The sequence below is a fragment of the Cynocephalus volans genome, chromosome 2 (assembly GCF_027409185.1).
Source record: "Cynocephalus volans isolate mCynVol1 chromosome 2, mCynVol1.pri, whole genome shotgun sequence".
Lineage (NCBI taxonomy): Eukaryota > Metazoa > Chordata > Mammalia > Dermoptera > Cynocephalidae > Cynocephalus > Cynocephalus volans.
This window is the reverse complement of record NC_084461.1, coordinates 151,777,607-151,801,804: the sequence shown is the minus strand read 5'-3', so window position 1 is coordinate 151,801,804 and position 24,198 is coordinate 151,777,607. Positions and strand designations below refer to the sequence as shown.

General features: G+C 37.1%; 1 protein-coding gene across 1 annotated transcript in view; it reads right to left on the bottom strand.

Annotated features, from left to right (window-relative positions):
- The window catches only part of RANBP17 (RAN binding protein 17), a 358,620-nt gene extending 335,186 nt beyond the window's left edge, over window positions 1–23,434 (bottom strand). The window contains exons 1-4 of the mRNA XM_063086918.1: window positions 23,386–23,434; window positions 12,589–12,735; window positions 8,420–8,510; window positions 1,684–1,850 (exon numbers count right to left, since the gene is read on the bottom strand). Coding sequence (XP_062942988.1) covers window positions 1,684–1,850; window positions 8,420–8,510; window positions 12,589–12,735; window positions 23,386–23,403 — 423 coding nt within the window. The 5' untranslated portion in view covers window positions 23,404–23,434. The remainder of the gene's footprint in view (window positions 1–1,683; window positions 1,851–8,419; window positions 8,511–12,588; window positions 12,736–23,385) is intronic.
- Between the last annotated feature and the right edge of the window lie 764 nt (window positions 23,435–24,198).

Genomic DNA, 24,198 nt, shown 5'->3' with positions numbered 1-24,198 from the left:
GATGATACTTGAATTAACTTTCAAGAAAAAACATTTTCTGGTCTTCTAAAACTGACAAAAGTGCACTAACTTAAAAAATACTCAACTTAAGCTGAACTAATCAGCCAACTGGAGAGGAAGCTTGAGAAATGTTAGCCAACAAGAATGATTTCATTTCATTGTTTTCAAACTTGATTTAATTTCAAATAATTCCAAAGTCTATTCTTGTCTATTCTAATAATTCTTGATTAACAATTTTAATAAATGACAGGAGGGCAGATACTATTGTGTTAGCCAAATTATAAACACAACTCTAAAGTGAGAAACTCATCTGTCTCTGAATAAACTATCCTTCTGCCCCAGTGTACACTGATCTCCTCTGGGCTAAGAATGTATTTCCTGTGAAGTTTTAGATGATCAAATATTTGTTAACCAGGGCTTTAAAACATGAATAAAAGAAAAGCAGCATAATCCAGTATTTCATAATCTGAGGTTGTTCGCATTGTGCTGTATGATGGAGTTAACATCTTACACAGGGGTTAAGTTTTAAAGTTACTGCATAATGGGTAAAGGGGCACGAAAATCAACTACAATCTATATTGAGAAGTAAAATTAAATTAAACTAAATTTTAAAAGAAGTTACTACATAATAAGTAAAATCTCAGAAAGTCCAAATTGCCCCTAATCACCAATAAACCAATACTGAATCATCTCTCAAATAAAAACTGCCAATTTTCTTCACAAATTCTAACAGATCACTGTTTCTTCAGCTGGACACCAGCTAATGTAGTCTTTTTGCAACTAGGGATTATGTTTGTATAAAAAAATGTATCTTTAAACATCTGAATCATACTAAGCAGGGCATGATGGTCATCCTAAGAGAGAGGCATATAGGAACCAAGAGCAGATTTAGGTTTCCCTAAATCATCCCAGGACATGTAATCACTGGCACAATTTAGTATCCTCTTGCTCTGTTTCTTCTTCTTTTTTTTCTTCCAGTCCAAATATCTGAATTTGTGAAAGTTAAATGTTAAATGCACATAAGCAATGACTTTTTTTTTCTTTTTTTTTTGTTTTCCGGTTTCTGGCCAGTATGGGGATCCAAACCGTTGACCTTGGTGTTAAAAGGCTGTGCTCTAACCAACTGAGCTAACCAGACAGCCCTACTCTAATCACTTAGGTTGAAAACATTCTAGAGAAACTGATATGGTCAATATGGCATAGTGTAAAAATAAAACAAAAATATTGTAAGTTAGAAGACTTGTTGAAGTGCTAGCTCTATGCTTTACTAGGTCACTGTGTGACCCTATGTAAATGATTTAATGTTCCTAAGCCTCGGTTTTCTCATTTATGAAATGAAATCCACTTTATAGGGTTGTAATAGCATTAGATAATATATAAAAAGCATTAAATACACATTTTGTGTATATGAAGCACACACACATACATGTCACAAATGAAAGAATATACATTTTCGAAATTAGAAAACATAATATTTGCAATCTTCTGATTTGGATGTTATATAAAAACATGATCCTCATTTACTGACAATAAACAATAAAGGACCCAGAGGATAAATAATAAATCATAATTAATATGGTACTAGTACTCACAAAACAAACCATACAGCTTTAATAAAAGAAGTTTTCTAAACCAAAAAAAAGCAAGTAGTGACCTTCTAAGAATGTAATAATGCGTTCTTACCTGAAGAAACTTCTTCACATCAGCAATAATTTCTCTGAAGACAAACTGGTCTTTCTGAATCTCAAACCACCCCAACTTAGTGATTTTAGCAATGACTTGAATAAGAGCTTGGATGACAAAGGGAACCAGCTTGGGCTGTGATGCCACATAATTGAGAATGTAGTTTCCTATAAAGAAAATATTCTGTGATCATCTGGACTTTTCAGAAACATAATATGAATCATATGAAGAAAAAGAAGAGGCAATGACATACTGTAATAGTCCATTTTTGTTTCATATAACAAGATACCTGAGACTGGGTGGTTTGTAAAATAAAATGACCTTTATTGCTTACACTTTCTGAGGCTGGGAAATCCAAAGTCCATCTGGTGGTGGCAATAGTGAACCAGAGGTCGCATATTGCCAGATGGTGGAGGCATAGAGAGCGAAAGATAGAGAGAGAAGGGAGGTGCCAGGGTCTTTTTAAGCAACTAGTTCTCACGGGAAATAAGAGTGAGAACTCACTCATTAATCCCCACTCCTAGGGACAGCATTAATCCATTCATGAAGGATCTGCCCCCATGACTCAAACAGCTTCCAACACTGCCACTTTGGGGATCAAATTTCCACGAGTTTTGGAGGGGACAACACATCCAAACTCCATCACGTACCCTTTCACAAAAAGTTAATCCCTTTCCTCAAAAGATTTACTTATTTATATAGAGTCAGTTCTTCTATAAGGCTTGTTTCGAAAAAGCAAATTTATTCCAATGCATTTGATATATTAGGGGATAATCTGAATATAATGCAAATGTCACTTCTGTTTCTGCATGATTTCATCTACAAAAAATGCTAGGGAAATGCAGAAAACTGTAGCCAGGCCGAAAAAACTATGCTATACACAAAATGCATACTCTTCAAACATCTACTAGCTACTTCATTTCACCTCATGTGTTATCAGTCACACCCAACATTATGTGGCATTATAATTTTCCATCCTATTTCAGATCATTTTCCTTCCACCACTTCATGATAACTCTTAAGCCTTCTGAAGCCCACTTCCACAAACAAACTTCAGGTCTTTTCAAGGTAAGGTGCTATACTTATTGTACTATTTATATATTTCTTAACCATTTAACATCTACCCTTTTACTAGATTTGTATCTTTTTTCCTAATGTGTCATTAACAAAGTTTTAAATTTTGTTTCCATAATTTCATTTCCTTCATAAGCCCTGTGGTTTTTATTATGTAACACAGCATAGGACAGTCACTTTTAGGAACACATACGTCATGTCACAGCAAAACTGACTGTACACTACCCCATTTAAGTGGCATAAAAAACACAAATAGTGCAATATGATAAAATAAGTACATAAATTAAAGCAAGTATGAATAGAATAGTAAAGTAATATTGGAATAAAGTTAATATATCAAAATTGTTGGAAATGGGTAGCAAATTCAGTTATAAGCTTCCTAGTGGACTGAGTAATTGAGGTCAGGTAACAAACGTACCAAAAATTCTATCATAAAAATACAGGATGAATCTTTAAAAAGGGAAAATATTCCATTTCTACTTTGGCCCCAAAGGCTAGGATGCTATTTGAGAAAAGAGTGAAAAGAAGGTAAATACCTCAATATTTAACTAAAAACAGCCTTGATGAAAATATCCCAAGAACACGTTCAATTATTCTTGACAATTTCAATTGTTCTTGACAATTATAGTGAGATTCTTGATATTTTTTTAAAAGTTCTCATAACTATCATATTTCAACCTTATTTTTATTAATATTAAAATTGTAGTTATACAAAATAATATAAATATATATAAATAATATACAAATATAGACTTCTCTACCATTAAGATAGATTGGAGGTTTCTGCTATAAATCATAGAAATAAGTTCTCCTAAGCTTTGTTACATGTAATCTTTTATTTCAATATAAAAAAACTTAAAATGACACTGCTTCTTGAATATAAAAGAAAATCCAGTGTATTTACTTCAATTACATTTTAATCTTAACATCTTGAAAATTTTTAACCTGGAAGGGATGTGGGAAAACCATGTATGGGTGGTGGTAGCCAATAGGAGAGCAATCTCAAAATAATAAAATAACCAAATAGGAAACAAAGGAAGTTTCACATTGAAAGGTAGGTACCAATAAGCATACCTTCCCAGACTGCCCAATCAAAGGTACTGTCTAATAAGTTCATTATCTAAGGCAGGGGGAAAAAATCACTAGCATATATTTCTGTCATTTTAACTGAATGTTTTATATAAAATATTCGCAAGCTGTTTTTTACATAAGACTGTTCCAATTTAGTTAAATGTCAATGATTACAATCAAGTAAAACAACTGCGATCTTATCATCACTGGTCTGAGTAACAGGGGAAAGCCATACCAAGAAGAAAAAGATATTTTCAGGAAGACACATGGGAGAACAAAACAAAAACAAAACAGCTTAAAAACTCCCAGACAAAAGTTAATAGAAAGTTGGAAAGCTATGCACTAGAGGCTCTTTTAGGGTCAAAGGTCCATATGATAATAACAGTAATTTAGCATTTATGAAGCATGTTAGAAATTGCCAAGTATTTCCTCTCAAATATCTTATGTGATAGTCACAGCAATGTGAAGATGTTGCTATTACATATTACTATTATTCTGTTCTACAGGCCAAAAATATGAAAGTCAAAGAGCTGAAATGACTGGGACTCTGAGTCAGGTTGTTTTGGTTTGTCATAATTTTTGTTTGCTTGCTGCTTCCAAATACTGGCCAAACATATATTTTAGTAATAATTAATAATTCAAAATTTTACTAAGCCCAAACTTGTAAACACACTTTTGGAATTTTCTATCACTGAATTGATACTTTAGAAATCAATACACCATGGGAATTTAATATGAAATACTTCTTTAACTAATTGAGGTCAGGTAATGAATATGCCACAAAGCATATCAAAAAATACAAAAATAATATAAAAGAAAGGGGGAGTATTCACTTTCTACTTTGGCCTCAAAAACTAGCATGTCATCTGGGAAAACAGTGAAGATTTAACTAAAATGCTTTGATGAAACAATTCCAAGTTCCAAAAACAATGAAAAATATGAGCTATAATCCACGCTGGCTTATGAACTACTGGAGAAAAAGAGAGTAAATGAAACAAAAACAAACTACCACAAGAAGATCAAGATAAGACGTGTGAGGTGGAGATGTGGAGAAACTGGAACCTTCATATATTGCTAGTGAGAATGCAAAATGGTATAGGCACTTTGGAAAACAGTTTGGCAGTTTCTTAAAAAGTTAAGGATAAATTTACCTTACGACTCAGCAATTCCACTCCTAGGTTTCTACTCAAAAGAAATGAAAACATATGTCCTCACAAAAACTTGTATGTAAATGTGCATAGCAGCATTATTCATAGTGCCCAAAAAGTGAAAACAGCGCAAAATTCCATCAACTAGTGAATGGATAACAAATTGTCATATAATGTACACATGGGAATATTACTCTACAATAAAAAGGAATAAAACATTGATAAATGCTACAATGTGGATGAACCTCAAAAACATTTTGCTAAGTGAAAGCAGCCAAATGCAAAAGACTCCATATTATATGATTTTATTTACATAAAATGTCCACAAAAGGTGAATCTATACAGGCAGAAAGCACACTTGGAGTTGGTGGTATGGGAGTAGGACTGACTGTAAACGAACATAAGGGATCTTTTTGGGTGATGAAAATGTTCTAGCACTGAACTGTGATGATGTTCACACAACTAAGTAAATTTAATAAAAATAATTCATTGTGCACTTAAAACAAGTCAACTTTATGGTATGTAAATTATACCTCAATACAACTGTTTGAAAAGAAGGAAGGAGAGAGGGAGGAGAAAAAATTGATTTAGATAGGTGACTAAACTTAAACCACACTTTCATTTGAATAGAAGACAAAAACAACAGCATTCCAGTCTAGGAAAACAACATAAGGCAGAAATAGATGGCATGAGGGGAAGACTTTCCAGCACAAGTAATAGGGTAGAACCACTGAAGATATAACGCCACCTAACTACGGATAATGCTTCTTTGACAGGCTCGTGAAAGGACTTCAACACCAAGCTGAGAAAATGGTATATTACTGATAAGCAAGAGTAAGCCATTGCTAATCATACTGATAAAGGTAAAAAACAGTGTGGTGGACACAGATGAACTGGCTATAGAGTTTATGTTGGGAAATGACATATGCAGACTGGGACCATATCATGAAGGAATGAGGATCTTGCAGTTGATATGATAACGACAATATGACTGTTGAGATCATTCTTTGCATTTTCTATTTTAACTCATATGTCAATTATTCTACTAACATGTGTTAAACATATCATGTCATGACAGATATCCTAATCTACTTACAGAAACAAAGAGTGGTAAGTCAGACTAAAAGAACTAATAAAGGAAACCCACCATTTCTTGTTTGAAATTGTCTTGTACATTTCTACTTTCTTCTTTTTCTTACAAATTTCCTTAATGAGCATTCTTATTTTTTTAAAAAAGTTTATGAGTATTCCTTATTTATTTTTTTTAAGCTTCCATTTAAAAAATACAGTTATGGACCACATAACAATGTTTTGGTCAATGACAAATTATATGTACAAGGTGGTTCCATAAGATTATAATGGCTAAACCATATAGGACAGATATTCCACATTCATGGACAGGAAACTCAGTATTATCAAGACGTCAGTCCTTTCCAACTTGATCTACAGATTCAACACAATTCCAATCAAAATCCCAGCAAGTCTATAGATAACAACAAACTGATTTTAACATTTATATGGGAGCAGCAAAAGATCCAGAATAGCCAAGACAATACTGAAGGGGAAGAACAAACCTGGAAGACTGTCACTATCTGACTTCAATACACACCTCAAAGCTACAGTAATCAAGACAGTTTGTATTGATGAAAGAATTGACACATTGATAGCTATGATTTTAATATTTGTTCCTTCCCAAACTCATACTGAAATTTTAATTGCTACTGTAAGAGCTGGGACCTTTAAGGGGTGATTAGGCCATAAAGGCTCTTGAATGCATATTATTCACTGAAAGAAGCCAATCTGAAAAGGCTATATACTGTATGATTCCAATTCTTGAAAAGGCAAAACTATGGAGACAGTAAAGAGATCAGGAGTTAGGGAAAGAGAGGGATGAATAGGCAAATAGAGGATTTTTAGAAACTATTCTGTACAATACTGTAATGGTAAATATATGTCATTACATATTTGTCAAAATCCATAGAATTGAACTCTAATGCAAATTATAGACTTTGGATAATAACAATGTGTCAATGTAGGTTCACCAACTGTAACAAATTTATTACTCTGGTGCAGGATGTTGATAGTAGGGGAGGCTGTATATGTGTGGGAGTAAGGGGTATAAGAGAATCTCTGTACTTTGTGTTCAATTTTGTTGTGAACGCAAAACTGCTCTAAAAAAGTAATTTATTTAAAATGTGTATGTGTAGGGCCGAGCCCGTGGCGCACTTGGTAGAGTGCGGCGCTAGGAGCGCTGCGACGCTCCCGCCGCGGGTTCGGATCCTATATAGGAATGGCCGGTGCACTCACTGGCTGAGTGCCGGTCACGAAAAAGACAAAAAATAAATAAATAAATAAAATGTGTATGTGTAAAAATAAGTCAAACAAACAAAATCACAAGTTTTATGATTTAGGTTTATACCATTCGAAGTCTTATTTTTAAAACTGTAAATTTCTCTTTTGCTTTCTTAAGTATACAACTCCATGAGTGCATGGATAAATCCTTCTCTAGGTTTTCTGCAGTCTTAAGACTCAGGATGCTTAGAGAAATACAGTGAAATATATGACACAAATGACATATTGCTGTGAGCTTCTGACCATTCAAATTTGAGCTTAAAGATTCATTACACATAATACATTTTAATTTTTCTTATACAATATAAATTATTTTAATCTTGAGGCTGAAGAGCAGAAACAAGTCAACAATCACTTTATTTCTAACATGAACAAGGATGACCAAAAAAATCCCATACTTCAATTATTAGAGTTTTGTCCATTTGAAAAGCAAACCTATAACATACACAAAAACTTAAAATATATTACTTCTGAAAAATATATTGCTACTTTATATGATCAGTTTTCCAACTACAGTAAGTTCCAACCACTGTTTATCCATGTATAAATTATTTTCCTAATGAGTAGAAATGTTTTTAATTTTATATGCATCCCAAATGATTTCGATATAGCATCCTGAGAAATATTGGAGAGTTGACTTCTTTCCTGTCATTCAGTTGCACATTAAGTTAATGGCTAAAAGCATGGACTCCACACAGATTGAATGGGTTTGAATCACAGCTCTACTACTTCCCAGCTGGGTTCTTGGAACCATTACAGAGTCTATAAATCCAGTTTCCTCATTTGTAAAATGAGGATAACTCAGAAATTTGTTTAGTGGGCAAAATGATATACTGCAAACCTTAGCAAATAGTATGCACACAATAAAATACTAGTTGTTACTTATTATTAAATCAAACATACCTTTTGTGATTATACATTGTACAACACATCATTGTTCATCACTATATGAGTAAACAAGACTTGACTACTCATCTTAAAGTAATGACAGATCAAATAATTTGCAAGCCTGATAAAACAGTTTAGCATATTTAAAAGGAAAAGTTTATTTTTAAAAAGCAATTTGTTGAAAAGCATAATAAACCACTTACTGATATCTATCCTCTGTTCAATAGGTAAAGGACTGACTCGACTGACAAGTTTCGAAAGACATGTTGCTGCAAGTAGCTGAGCGTAGGATGTCTGCAAAGAATAATTAATTTTTACTTATTATTATTACAAATAAAACTACAATAATCAAAACATTAGATAGGAACTTTTTTCTAAGAAGTAACGCGAGTTTTCTGGGTTTACAAACTGGCAGATTTACAATGAATAAAATACATCTATTTGAGATACACACACATGTATACACACATACACACATGTACACAATCCCTCATAAGGGATCATTAGCTGAGGGAGGTGTAAGTAGCCATCGCAAACAACAGCAAACAGATAGGAGTAATGAATGACTATGACCAAGTTCAATCAAAATACTCTTATCATGGTCTACACAACCTGGCCTCTGATTATTTCTTCAAATTCATCTGGTTCCACCCTCCACTATGCTCTGACCACAATAGCCTTTCAGTTCCTTTCAACGTCTTTGCCACACTGACCTCCATGTTCCTTCAGACCCACGTCTGACTGTATATTCTCTGGCCATCAATTATCTTAACCTAATAGTATACTCAAACTCTCTAAATGCATGCCCAACCTTCAAAATTTGGTGCAAGTATTCACCCCACCCCCAGGAATATCTTGCAAACATAGTCCCTCCTTATTTTTTTCTCTAGACCAGAGACGAATAACGATATTTTGTGACATGTGAAACATAAGAAATCCAAATTTCAGAGTCCATAAATAAAGATTATTAAAACCCAGTCACGCTCATTCATTTACACACTATCTATGGCTGCTTTCACACTATGGTGGCAGAACTGAATAGTTAGGACAGAGACCATCTGTGGCACTCCATGATTCCTATTGCTGCTCAGTGCACCATAAATTGCAATTATGTAGTTATAACTCCACAGCACCTAGAGTGCCATGGGTATTGCCATGACGTGACATGTACCTCTTATTATTACCAGTGCATATCATGTCAAAACAAGAAAAGATAAAAGTGGACTTCAAATGTCTAACTTTTGGGGTTTTTTTTGTTTTGTTTTTGGCATCTGGACAGTACAGGGATTGAAACCCGTACCTCAGTGTTATCAGCACCACACTGTAACTGAGCTAACCGGCCAGCCACGTCTAACTTTTAAAGCACAGTGGAGTGTGGACTATTTTGTTACTGAATTAGTTGACAAAACAATGTGCTTTTTAAGCAATGGCACTATAGAGGTCCTAAAAGAATACAATATATGTTGACAATATCAGACTAAGCAACTCATCATAATATTCCCAACTCACAGGAAATCACCAGTAAGAAAAAGTGGAAATTTAAAGCAAAATATCTCATCACAGCAGAATTTCTTTACAAAAATTTAAAATAAAATGAGGCTGCAACCAAAATTAAGTTCCCAAGTGGTTTATTTTCTTCAAGCAAGGAAAGCCACTTACCAATGGCTGGTGAGTTAATAAATCATCATTGTTTACTGCAGCAGCCAAAGTTATGTGTGCAGAGAAAATAAACTTAAGACTACTGGCCTTTTAGTGAGAACAAATACTCAGAGTTAAGGACACTGGAGCAACATCAAAAGTCAATTTAAGAACAAGACAAATCGGCTGACATGTTGGCTCAGTTGGTTAGAGTGCAGCCTTGTAACACTAAGGTCAAGGGTTTGGATCCCCATACCAGTCAACCACCAAAAACAAAACAGACAACAAAAAACAAGACAAAATGATCTTCTCCTTAGCTCTTGATGCATGGATAGATGTTACTAATATTACTCATACCGTTAATGTTACCAATACTTACTATCTGCTTATTCTAAAAGTCAATACTGAATGTGAAATGACTAAAGAATTATCCTCTATGAAGAGTCTGTATGGAACTACAGACCAGATTATTTTCAAAGTAGTTGAGGAAACATTAATTCAGTGTGACCTGAAGTAGAATTTCCTAAGTTGTGGTAAAAATATATGGGGCAGAAAAGGTTAATTGGACAAACTTACAAAGCTTGTAAAAAATATATAAGATGCTTAAATTCTATGGTTATTCACTATATTATTCATCAACACATACTGTGTATTAAATACTTGAATCTATCATAAGTTAATGAATTAGTGGTATTAACAGTGAATTTCATTCACTTTTGTGAACTTATCTTCTGTCTGTGAATTTGACAGAAGCTGAATACCCTGACTTGCCCCACTACACAGTAGTTTAACAGCTTATCAGTGGTAAAATTTTACTGCAATTTTTAAAGCTCAGGGCTAAGACTGATATTTTTCTAAATGAAAAGCCCAATCCACTATTGTTCAACACTAAATGGCTCTGGAAATTACCTTTTGCTGCAAACTTGATAATGTCTCTTAATGAGTCAACCTAAAATTACAAAATTGCCTAAAAGGCAAACAGTGCTTAATGCTTATATACAGAACCTATACTGCACTAAAGTCATTTCAATCACAACTAACACTGTTTGAATCAGAAGTAATGTCAAGCTGCTTTATACACTTCCCACACTGCCAAAAGTTACAAGTAGTAACCAGATATATTTTCTGAGCTCCAACATTTTCAGACCTTGATCAAGTGTAAAGGAAATTTCCATATTTCAAAATCCATTTAACTGTGCAATTGAGGAGTTTCCACCTAACTTTCAATCAGAAGTGGTTAATGTGCAATGTTACATGCAAAAAGGCAAGTATCAAAAGATTTAATATAATTCAGTAAGTGCCTTCAGAGTGATGAATATGCTTAATTAAAACCATATGCTCATGGACTGATTTTAGTATTTGGCAGTACCTATGTGAAAAGATACTTTCAAAGATGAAATACGTAAAATTTCATCACAGATCAGCATTAACATATGAACATTTGCAATATACGCTGTTGACAGGAAACACCAAGTTTGAACTCCAATTAAACAAAATGTTATTCCCAAAAGAACAGTAGTTCCATGCTTTCATTAGTGGACTTCTATTACAAAAAACTATTTGAATATTATATTTTGAATTTCATCAGTAAAACTTTATGGAAATTTGTTTTCTCTCCGATTATAAATGTACTTAGAAAATATCCTTCATTTTGCCTCTTGGCCCATACAAAGCCTATAATATTTACTTTCTGGTCCTTCACAGAAAAAGTTTGCCAGCTCTGCTCTAGACTATACTCTGTTACTGTAATGCTTACCATCTAATTTCATAGCTCTTTATAATATCTACGCCTCTCCAACTACACAATAACCTACTTTAATTCGCGTATATAAACCAAGTAGGTAGTACAGTTTCTGGTTTTACTTTTAAGTATTTGCTAAAGGACTGCTGAATGAATGGTTATGAATATGTAGAAGGGAGGTACTCTGCATTATTCCAAATCATCCAGTCATGTTTCAGAGTTAATTACAACTTGCTTTCGCCACCTAGATTTTTTTTTTAAGTTGTTAGTTAACTTTCTAAAATTGTGATTTTTGCCCACTAATATGAGGTGTAAAAAGTGGCCAAGAAGAATTAAGAAACTATTTCAATTCATTTCTATTTCCACCTTCTGGCTTTTTCCTAAGATTTCTTTCCAGGCTTTCCAATTCTTTCCCTGATTTTTTTAAAAAATCTTTGTAGATACATGGTTTTTTATTTATCCTTTTTTTTTTGAAGCATAATTGATTGCAAATACCTGTGGGGTACAGTTCTGAATACCAATACCTGTGTGATTAATCTCTTTGACAGTGAAATGAACTATAATAAAAAATATATGGCAATATCCATCAGATATCATTGCTAACACACACAAGGTTTATTAACACTGACATACGTCTACAGTCAGCCCTCCATATCTATAGGTTCCACATCAACAGATTCAACCAACAGTGGATAGGAAATATTTGGGAAAAACAACAACAAAAAAATACAAATAAAATATACAGTATAACAACCATTTACATATCATTTACATTGTATTAGTATTATAAGTAATCTAGAGATGACAAAGTATAAAATATAAGGGAGGATGTGCATAGATTAAGTGCAAACAAATACTAGACCATTTTATATAAGGAACCTGAACACTCATGGATTTTGGTATCCATGCAGGTCCCAGAACCAATCCCCTGCAGAAATAGAGGGACAATTTGTACTGATCTTTCATGCTTAATTGCTATTATCAAATACTTACTGTTCCTTGTTCTAATAAAAGTTGACACTTGTTGAGACATTCCGGGCTGTCAATAAGTTCCAAGAGTGCTTTCTCAGCCTCTATTCTTTGTGTAAGATCAGTCCCTATGTACAGATGAGTACACAACACTTCCAATTCAGCCAAACTCTTGAGAAGAAAAAAAAATTAACATTTTACTTGAATGAAAAAAACTAAGGTAAAAGTATTAGCAACAGAAAACAAGGTATGCAAATATCATCCCTGTATTCATTAATTCAATACATTTTTATTGAGCTACAATTACTTACTAGAAGATGCAGCACACAAGACAGACACATCTCCTACTCCCCAAATTATTTACTTATAAACTGATAGTTCTGCAATGGAAAGTAAGAGTATAGAAAGGGAGAGGACTTGCCTAATCCAAGGAGTTAAAAGACCAAGAACAACAAATGCTGGCGAGGATGCAGAGAAAGGGGAACCCTCCTACACTGTTGGTGGGACTGTAAATTAGTACAGCCATTATGGAAAACAGTATGGAGGTTCCTCAAACAACTACAGATAGAACTACCATATGATCCAGCGATCCCACTACTGGGTATATATTCAAAGGGATGGATATCATCATATTGAAGGGATACGTGCACACCCATGTTTACCACAGCTCTATTTAGCTCTATTTACAATAGCCAAAATATGAAACCAACCTAACTGTCAACGGATGACTGGATAAGGAAAATGTGGAATAACACAATGGAATAACTACTCAGCTATAAAAAAGAATGAAATTCTGCCATTTGCAGCAACATGGATGAGTCTGGAGAAAATCATGTTAAGTGAAAGAAGCCAGACAAGGAAAGAGAAATACCGCATGTTTTCACTTATAACTAGAAGGGGAGGGGAGAGAGGGAGGGAAGAAAGAGGAAAAAAAGAAAAGACCAAACAATACATTGAACTTTCAGAAGGGGAAAACAAACCTAAGGATACTGGAGATGGGGGGGAGGCGGGGGTCAGTTTGGGGAGGGAGAGGTTGAGTAAAGGGCATAAAGAAAAATCACAATTTGTAATAATAATAATAAGCTTATAATAAATAATGATAATTTTAAAAGGTGTGCCTGAAGAAGTAACATTTATGCTGAGACCTAAAAGAGTGAGTCAGATAAAAAAAAGACTAGAAGGCAGTTCAGGCAAAGAAACAGCATCTATCAGAGCCCTGCAGTAGAATGGAGTTTACTCACTTCAAGGCATTAAAAGGTCAGTGTGGCTGGTAAACAGAAAGAAGGAGATACAGATGAGACTAGAGAACGGATGGGAAGAATGAGCATACACAAGGTGCAGATAATCCAATTTACATTCTTTCTCAAATTGTAAGAATTTCAATATTTCCATCCACTAAAAAGAAATAATGATAATTATAAACATATGTTGATTTGGGGCTTCTGAACTTATAACTCATAGTGCTGCACTTGAACTATGTCATAATTTTCAGGAACTGTGACTTGAACCCATGGTATTTCTAACAATGTAATACTAGTTACCATGGTATAGACCCCTATTACATAAGCACAAAGACTAATTCATTCTGTTTATAAATATAATCTCATCTGAAGATATAAAACACATGGAAACAATCTGAAAGAAGAATTTAAAAATGAGTTCAGCATTCATCTCAAAAGAATTTTTGTTAAAGGCATAACATACATACTACATAACAAAGGCATACATACTTCACAATGAATAACTACTCGTTGGAAGACAAAAATATTACCACAGATTTCAATGTCAGGTAGGCATATGAAGGTAATGGAATAGTCCTAAAGAAATGCTGGTTTTTGTCCTTTGTGGCAGCCTTACTGCTACACTAGTCCACACATTCCCTCAAATGCATATACCTGCTCATAAGAGCAATACACAAATAACACTGAAATGAGACTTCCTCTAGCTTCCATTATTCTTTTCACTTCTCTCTCCTTCTTAGCTCTTTTATTTTCCACTTCCCTATCCGGGTAAAGCCCAGCATCCTAGACATGGAAATTTTCTGCTAGCATGAAAACAGAAGTCTAAAAGTAAGGTTTTAAATGGATTAATTAAGATAAAGGACCTCAAATGAACCACATTTTAGATTGACCCAATAAGGCCAGATTACAATACATACTGCTCATAATATTAAAATACATAGAAAATGTATGGTTCACAAATACACATACATTCTCATATTTTCTCCAGAATAAGAAATAAAAAAAAAATGAAAAGGGCTACCTTTTTCCCTCTCATGATCAACCTCAGAAATCTTTTCCTTCATCTAATAAATCTGAAGGACCAAATTTTAGAACTGATAATACCCAGAATAATTTAATAAACTGATCATGCTGTCATGTATTCATCTATACTTAAAATTTGTCTTCTTTGAAGAAATAGACTTTGACTGCAAAAAGAACTAGGCCAGAAATAGTGACAAGACCTGTTTAACAAAACAAAAGTCAGCAAAAATGGGACTAACAATATGCCTACGTCAGGTTTGTTTGGAGGATTAAATGAGTTAATGCTATATAACTTCTGGCCATAGTAAATACTATAAAGGCTAGTTGATAATCATTAATATTACCTAATAATATTGTGATGGGTTGAATTATATTCCCCTAAAAGAAATGTCTAAGTCCTAACCCCCAGTACTTATTAATTTAACTTTATTTAGAAATAGGACCTTTACAAATCCTTGATTTAATTTAGGGGAGAGAGGTAGAGACACAGGGAAGAAGGCCATATGAAGTCAGAGGCAGAGATTGGAGTGATGTATCCACAAGCCAAGGAATGCCAAGGATTGACAGTAGCCATCAGAATCTAGGAGAGAGACAGTTTCTCTTCTGGGTTCTCCAGAAGGAACCAATCCTGTCTGCAATTCTGGTTTCAGACTTTTGGCCCCTCAAAACTGAGAGAGAATAAATTTGTGTTGTTTTAAGCCACCTAATCTTTGGTACTTTGTTATAGCAGCCCTAGGAAACTAATACAAATACTAATATAAATCAATTCAGTGGTACCTAAGTAAATCTATTTGGAAAGATTCTGAGAAAGTTTGGAAGTCATTTGTCTGTTTTGGTATACTGATTTAAAGAACCTCAAGACAGAACAAGTCTGTAGTTTATTTAAATAGTATTTAAGTCAACAATGTTAACAATCACCCTTTTTTCCCCAAGATATTTCAAATTATTAACAAATGAAAGGTGATACAAGATTAAAAGGGAAAAGTTTGAACTTTCTCTTACAAAGATTCAAAGGTAAAAAATTAAGTTATTCCTTCACTGTAATGGTAACAATTAAACACACGCGTGGTATATTAAAGCTTTGTAGAGAAAAGGATACACGAACACCCTTACCATAGTGCAAAGGCATTATCTACATATTTAAAACAGTTAAACACACAATGGGGTAACTGCTACCTAATCAAGCATTTTTCTCATTAGCATTTGAATTTTCTGAGAATCTATCTATAAGTACACTACATTTTTCATAGTAAATTGATAAACTTGCATCTTAGTTTTATATATTGATGTCTGAGACTATGGTTAATATGAGAATGAATCAAAGAAATGGATCCCTCTCAATTTGTTGACAAGACAGGTTTGAGTTATTAAAGCTTCTACATTAGAAACCCATATGAATAACTTAAGTAGAACAAAGAGAACTGAACATCACATACCTCCCATAGAGTAACTATCAAATATAAACAGAGCAGCCAACTTCCATATCCTAGGGGACCAATGATGTAATCTTAACTAGTCTAAATATCCATCTTCCAAATTATTCTGGACTTACAGCTGGCCTTTGTACCTAACACAAAATTGGCCCCCAAATGATATGACTTCTTTCTACACAGCAATTCCCACACAAGTATCTAGCAACAGGCAAGTGCTGAGTAAAAGAAACCAGACGAAAAGAGCATATATTGCATAGTTCTTTAGCAAAAGAAAGCAGATCAGTGGTGTCCTGGCTTGGGAGAGGGGAGAGAAGAAGAGTGGGGGAAGAGGGGACAGCAAGGACAGATTACAAAGAGCACAAGAGCACAAGAAAACTTTTGGGGGTGATGAACATGTTCATTTTCTTGATTTTGGTGACAGTTTCACAGATGTACACATATGCCAAAATTCATCTAATTGCAGTTTAAATGTATGCATTTTATTATGAGCCAATTATAGTGCAATAAAGCCAAGAGGAAAAAAAGAATAAAAGGCTTTTGCTCCAGGAAAAAAACGTTCCCTAATAATAGAAAATAAATAGATAAGCCACAAAAATTTCATTTCAATAGAATTTAAAGCTCTTTTCAATTACTTCCCTGTATCTTTTCTGCCTTCTGGAATTAAGCTTCTTGACTGCCACTACAGAAACTGCCTTCATTTTGAAGTTACTCATTCCCACAAACTCTTTGTTTCTTCTTACTACCTTTTCCTGAGAATCCCTAAAGGCTTATTCCTTGGCCTCTTGAAACTCTTCCTTCTACAATGAATTGGATAATACTTGTTTTATTGCTTTATAGTTCACAGAAGTATTTCCATATGTTTTTCAAACCAATCCCGAAAAACAGGATCCTGCAAAGTACAAATTTTCAGTATACTCATTTTACCAATAAAAAAACCAAAGCTGAGAGATCAAACATACACAAGTTGCTCAAGATCAAACACAGAGTACATGATCAATTGTGAATCAAATACAAATCTATACACCCCAAGTTCATGTTGTCTCCTCCCAACCTGCCATCATGCCCCCCTTTGTCATCATCTACCTGCAGATGACGTCCTAGTTCACACTTGTAACTGTGTCTGTTCACCATCTTTACATTTGTCTACATATTTCTTCCTCTTGGAAATCCAGAAGATGCTAATAATAACACAAAAGTGTCAGAAACTAAATTGAACATATTTCCCACAGATTTCCATTTCAAGTGTCCCTTTGCTATCAGTGGTTTCAGAGGTCTAAACCAGTATCTAGATTTACAAGCTTCATCTTATCTTTTGCTTCTCTCTCTCCTTAGTCCCTCCTGTACAGTAAAGAATTTGACTTTGCCCAAAGAGAGGTCTGGTCTTTGCCCTCAGCTTGTATGTCATACCTGATAGGAGTGTTTTGGTTTAGGGCAGGGGCTGGTCACATCTGATGGTTGTACGTCAATCTGGAGGTTGAGTACGTCAGAAAAACCAACTATGTATTTTAGTGTGGGGACTTTGGGTCACAAGGTATCATTTGACCAGTAGACTGAGTTCACACAAATGGGCAATCAATCATGTCTAGTTAGTAAAGCCTCAATAAAAACCAAGGATACTGAAGATCAGGTGAACTTTCCTCTACAGCTCTGGCATTCTGTGAGCCTACAGACTTAACACCACATGAACGCTGCCAAGGCTTCTGTCTTGTATATTCCAAAGCTGCGGGTCTTGCCACACCTGGGGCCAACTTAGCCATGGATGGAGTAGCTGAAGCAGCGGGGGTGCCATTGTGGGGAGCAGCATCCCAAGGTGGCCCTGGGCTGCAAGTCCATGGAAGGCACCTCAGGCCTGTTCCCCAAGACCATTCTGTCTCCCTAGGCCTCTGGGCATGTAATGGAAGAGGAAGCCTCTGAAATGCCTTCAAGGTCTTTTGTCCCTTCTCTTGATAATCCCTTACTTCTGTACCAATCTCCTTAGAAAATGGCTGCTGCGCTACACCATTGAATTGTTCCCCTGAAAATGCCCTCTGCTTCTCTACTACATGTCCAGGCTGCAAATTTTCCAAATCTTTACACTCACCTTCCCTTTTAATCATAAATTCTTGCTTTACATTATGCCTTTTCTGCCATAACTTAGCATAGGCTGTTGCAAGTGGCCATGCAATTCCTTAATGCTTTGCTGCTTAGAAATTTCTTCTGCCAAATACCCTGGCTCAGCATCCTGAAGTTCAACATTCAATAAAACTTTTGGGCATGAAGAGAATGCAGCCAAGTTCCTTGCCAGTTCATAGCAAGGGTGATCTTTGCTCCAGTTTCCAATAAACTCCTTATTTCTATCTGAGATCTCCTTAGAATCATCTTTACAGTCCCTATTTCCATAAGCATTCTGGTCACCACCATTTAACCAGTCTCTAAAACATTTCAAACTTTCCCTGGTTTTCTTGTCTCCTAAACTTTGACCAGCAAACTTTCACAGGCTTTTTCTAGTCTGTTCCTCCAAATTCTTCCAGCCTGTCGTCAACACCCAGTTCCAAAGCTGTTTCCACATTTTCAAGCATTTTTTATAAGCAACACTCCACTTCTCTGGTACCAATTTTCTGGTGCAATTGCTGTTGCTTATAACAAAATACCTGGTACTGGGTAATTTATAAGAAAACAAAATTTACTGCTTACAGTTTCAGGGACTGGAAGTCCAAGGCCCAGGGAACACATCTGGTAAAGGCTTTCTTCAGTGGTGACTTCAGTGACAGCAGAGTATCGCATCACGAAATGGTGGAGCAAAGAGATAACTTCTCATGTGCTCTTCTTTTAAAGCCCTTAGAACCACGTCCATGACCACCATTTAACCATCAACTTAATCACCTTTTTAAGGCCCCACCTTTCAATTATCATAATAGTATTTCCCACCCTCTTCAGAGTCACAGTTAGGGATCCAGCCTCCAACTCATTAAACTTGGGGGGCCACAATTCAATCTACTACATTGGCATATTGTTATAACTGTTCATTTTATTAGTAGTTATTGCTGTTAATCTCTTACTGTGCCTAATTTATAAATTCAACTTTATCATAGGTATGTATGTATTGAAAAACATATAGTATATATAAGGGTGCTTCCAAAAGTTCACTACACTGGTACATTGTTATAACTGTTAATTTTATTAGTAGTTATTGTTGTTTATCTCTTACTCTACCTAATTTATAAATTCAACTTTATCATAGGTATGTATGTATTGAAAAACACACAGTATATACAAGGGTGCTTCAAAAAGTTCATAGCATATATAAGGGTACTTCAAACAGTTTGTATTATAATTCTATTTTTACACCAACTTTTTTGAAGTGCCCTTTTAAGGGGTTCAGTACTATACACGGTTTCAGGCATCCACTGGAGGTCTTGGAACATATCCCCTACAGATTAGGGGGGACTATTGTACTCAGTTCATATTGCTACACATGAATGCTGAAAGAGTAACATGTGCTGAGGACAACAGGAACTTTGTTTGAAACCCTCCGAGACTCTGCACTATGTGTCTCCCTCCTTTAATTCCTTCTATATCCCTTCCCTGAAATAAACTGGAATTATCAGTATGATAGCTTTCAGTGAATTCTGTGAGTCCTGCTGATGAGTTATTAAACCTAAGGGTGGTTTTAGGAAACTCCCAAACTTGCAGTTGGTGTCAGAAGTAAGAGCAGTCTTGTGGACTGTGCCCTCAAACCTCACAGTCTGGCTAACCCAAGGTACATATCTAATTTGTCATAAAGTCCTACCAATTCTTTTTCTTTAAAGACTCAAACTCAACATCTCCACATGATATTCATAGACAACAGAGCAATCAAATATCCAACTATGGCCTCCAGTGCCCTGGATGTCTTCAGGGGCTGCTTTGGGAATGAGAGTAAACGGTAGTGGGGTCTTAGAAGCATCATGATTAGGTTTGAAAACCACTGCAGTGTCCAGTGGAGTGGACACAAACTTTGGTATTTGCCACTCACTTATTACATGACCTCAGACAAATCATTTAACCTTTCTAAGCCTCATTGTTGAAACTACAGATTATAGTATCTACCTTCCAAAATAACTGTGAAGATTAAGATTGAAAAAATGGGAGAAAACCTAATCTAGTGCCTGCCACGTAGCAGATCCACAATAAATTGCAAATAATCTCTTCAGTTATTGATAATTATAAAAGAACATATTGATCTTCTATAGTTTCTCCCATTCAAGTCCATACTGCAGAATGATCTTTCCCAACTCCCTTTTTCATTATGTTACCACTGTGTTTAAAAATAATAGTTCCCAATTAAATCTAAATCAAATCAGGTAGGCTGACTGGGGATAAGAAGTAGGGCTCTAGTTCCTCATTCTGGCACAACCCTGAGAGCAAAAAAGTTCAACCAGCTGGATCCCCTACATTTTCCCTAACATTATCTCTTGATTCCCATCAAGATCCCTGTTTTCTCTAAAGTCCCTACATTTTACTTGTTCCCAATTCTATTACTCTGCACTCTGCTCCCCGTCCCCCACCCCCATCTATACTGAACCCTCTCAGATATCCAGATCCATTACTTCTCTTGGGACAGGGTACCCTAACTCACAGCTTTCTAGCCAGAACGCATGTGCCTTGAATGAGTTATAGGTATGCCTGAGACACTGATCACCCTGTCCTCCAGGCAGCCAGGGCAGGGCTTAGGACGGCAGGAATTTCCACACTGATGGCCTTTGGCTATGAGCAGTTTCTGTCAAAGAGCCATAGAATTACCATTTTTTAATGTATGGGAGGATGTGAAAAAGGATTGTGGAACAGTGCCCTAACCTCACCATAAACAAATCTGCTTCTTCACTCATTATCTTGACAGTGTAATTTTTCACTAGCTACCCTGTTGGGTAGGTGACAGTAAGATACAGGTAGTGGAAAGAATGTGAAACTTATGAGTTATTAGGCCTAATCTAACTCTGTAACATAATGTTGGGCAAATCACAACTGTTCTAAGACTCAGGGTCTTCAAGAACAAAAATGTATATATGCACATCTCTCAAGTCAGTAATGGGATTCAACTGTATAATGAGCATGTAAAAACTCAAAATGTTAGGTATTGGTTATCACTATTAACAAATGCTCCTTGAGTTAAACAGCTAACAATATGATCCCATACAATAAAAGGATTCAAAATGAGAAGTTTCACTTTTTTTCTGGTCACCAAAACTGTCTGATCTTTTATTTGTCCAACTCCACTTTTAAGTCATCCACAGCTACTGTGAAGTACATTCCTGGGAATGGTTAGTTTTGACATAAGCAGCTAATTTTTCTAACACTGTATCTAAGTATGAAGAAGTCTTCTAGCACTTGGTGATTTATTATGCATCATCCTTCCAAGTTTGAAAAAGTTCCACCACCCCTTTCAAATCACTCTCAAGATTTACACCTGTCCTATGAACTTTTGATTACCTATTTACAATCCATAAATCTTCCCTGTGAGATTCTTCCTGTGAAAATTTCCCAGAGGGCATATTTACTGTAGTGGTAATAAATACATTATTTTGACCTGAGGACTCTTAGAAATGTCAAAGAGTCAAAAGGTAATGTGTTGGGCTCACTAACTTCTGGTCTATAATATCCTTGAGCTGTCAATTACCTGACAGAAGAGTGGTCCGTTGGAAAGGAAAGACCCTTTGAAAGAATCAATAAATAAAGAAGTAATAAGTCAGTGTGACCACAGGGGGTCCAAATAAGCCTACAAGGGGAATGTGACACTTAAATACACTGTCACCATATTATGAAATTGCCTACCTCTGCGAGGTATCTCCTTCTACTCATAACCTCCCCTGGTCCCTTCCCTGTTTTATGAATTCTAGGCTCCAGCCAGACCAAACTTTTTGCAGTATGCCGTGTTCTTCCACAATGCTTTGCTTTGGCTCACATTGTACTTCTGCCTCCATATCCTTATCTTTCTCTTCACCTGGCCAAAACCCACCATGCTTTCAAAGCCTACTAGACTGCAGGTTCCCTGACAGTAGAAATCATGGAGTTTTGATCAGAGATGTCTCTTCGGTGCCTAGCATAGTAGGTACTCAATAACAAGTGGAAGAATGGAAGCTCAAAGAAGCACTAAGCATCTCTTGTGTGAGCATAGCAGCTCTGCTTCACTTCTCTCTCTCTCTCTCTCTCACACACACACACACACACACACACACACACACACACACACACACACACACACGGTTGACTGCTCCCTGTTCTGTGCTCCGATGACATCGTGAGACTAATTCTGTCAACATTTTCCACTTGTACCATAATTATTTGTGAGCTCTAGGAGGGCAGAGACAGTAAGATGATGTCACCCTTTATCCCCAAAACTTTGAACAGTCCTTTATACACAGTGGGAAGATCATAAATGTTTGTTGAATGAATAACTGAATAACTATGTCAGTGTAGCCCTAGGATCCATAAGCACGAGTCCCCATCCTTCTAGCCTCTGCTGTCCTGGAGCGCGCGCCCTGCCCCAGTTTCCTCCTCCAATGAGACTGCTGCGGAGTCCTCCCTCCTTCGCAACTCCCTACAGATACAGTCCCTGCCTCTTCTGGCCAGTTAAAGTCCAACCGCTGCCGCCGCTCCTTCGGCGGGCCCCAGGCCCCCTCTCGAACTCCGTCTCAACTGTGTGGAGGGAGGCTGAAGACAGAGCCACGGCAGGCGACGCGGCGGGAAGGCTGCTCCTCGGCTCGGCCGCCACCCGAGGCGCGCCAAAGCCGGGCCTACTCCGGCTCCAACCTGCCTGGGAGCCGCCAAAGCGGCCGCCCGCGCTCGTGCCGCCGCGCCGGAGAGGACGGGTTCCCTCCCCGCTGGTCCTCAGCATCTGCAGCTTCCCGGGGGCCGAGCCCAAGCCCCCCAGCCCTTCTCACCCGCTGCCGCCAGGCTCCGGCCGCCCCTACCTCGGGCCCGGGCCCGGGGTGTGCATCCCAGACCAGTGCCTCGGGTCCCCAGCTCGGAGGGAAAGCAGGGGCTGAAGCTCCAGGGGCGCGGGCCCACGGCCTCCACCCCTTCTCGGCCCTCATTCTCCAGACCCCAGCGTCCTGCCGGGTTCCCCAGGCGGCGGAGTGCGGGCCCGCGGAGCAGAGCGCACTGACCTGGAAGTGCAGCGCCATCTTCCCGGGAGGCGGCGGCGCCCGCCGGCCGGCCCCGAACACCGGATGGGAGGGAGCGGAGGCAGGCGCCGCGGAAGCCCCAGCCACCCGCGGGGTCCCTGCGCCGCTCGCTCGCTCTCTCGCTCCTCGTCGCCTCAGCCTCGCGCGGGGTCCATATTAGAAGCGCGGGAGGGGGTGGGGCGGCGGAGGCGTTGCGCGCAGGGCGATCCCGAGAGGGGCGTGCCCTTAGGGGCGCTTGAATCTCAACCGCCCAACGCGCTCAAGTTTCAACCGTTGCTGCCTTGGTGGGTGGTGACCTCCGACCTCTGTCCTTTGACACAACTACTACAACCCAGCTGTCAGTCATGGACCCTGAAGCTTAAATCAACGACATACTCTCTTGACCCCTGACCCTCACAGCATAATTATCGCCCATGACTCCCGACTGCCGTGTCTCTACAGATTTTCTTGTCGCCTAACACCTACTTGCTACTGGTACACACAACTATAACCTTTGACTTCCGTGTGCCAACTGCTGCCTTTTATGCCTACTCCCAGAGCCTGATTTGCATTGTTTCTTAAAGAATTTTTAACTTTATTTTGGTTCAAATTAAACTGACACTGTTTACAGAATGTTAAGTTGTAAAATTTTAGCTTGTGGTTTACTCCTTCTCTACATATCATTTAATATGAACTTATGTTTCACACTGATTCCATTGGAATGAGAATTTAATGAAGCAAAAGTAGGTCAAAGTCATTGTTTTCTGGAATTCTTCATTTCTTCAAGTTCCATTTGGGGGCATCATACTTTAGTAT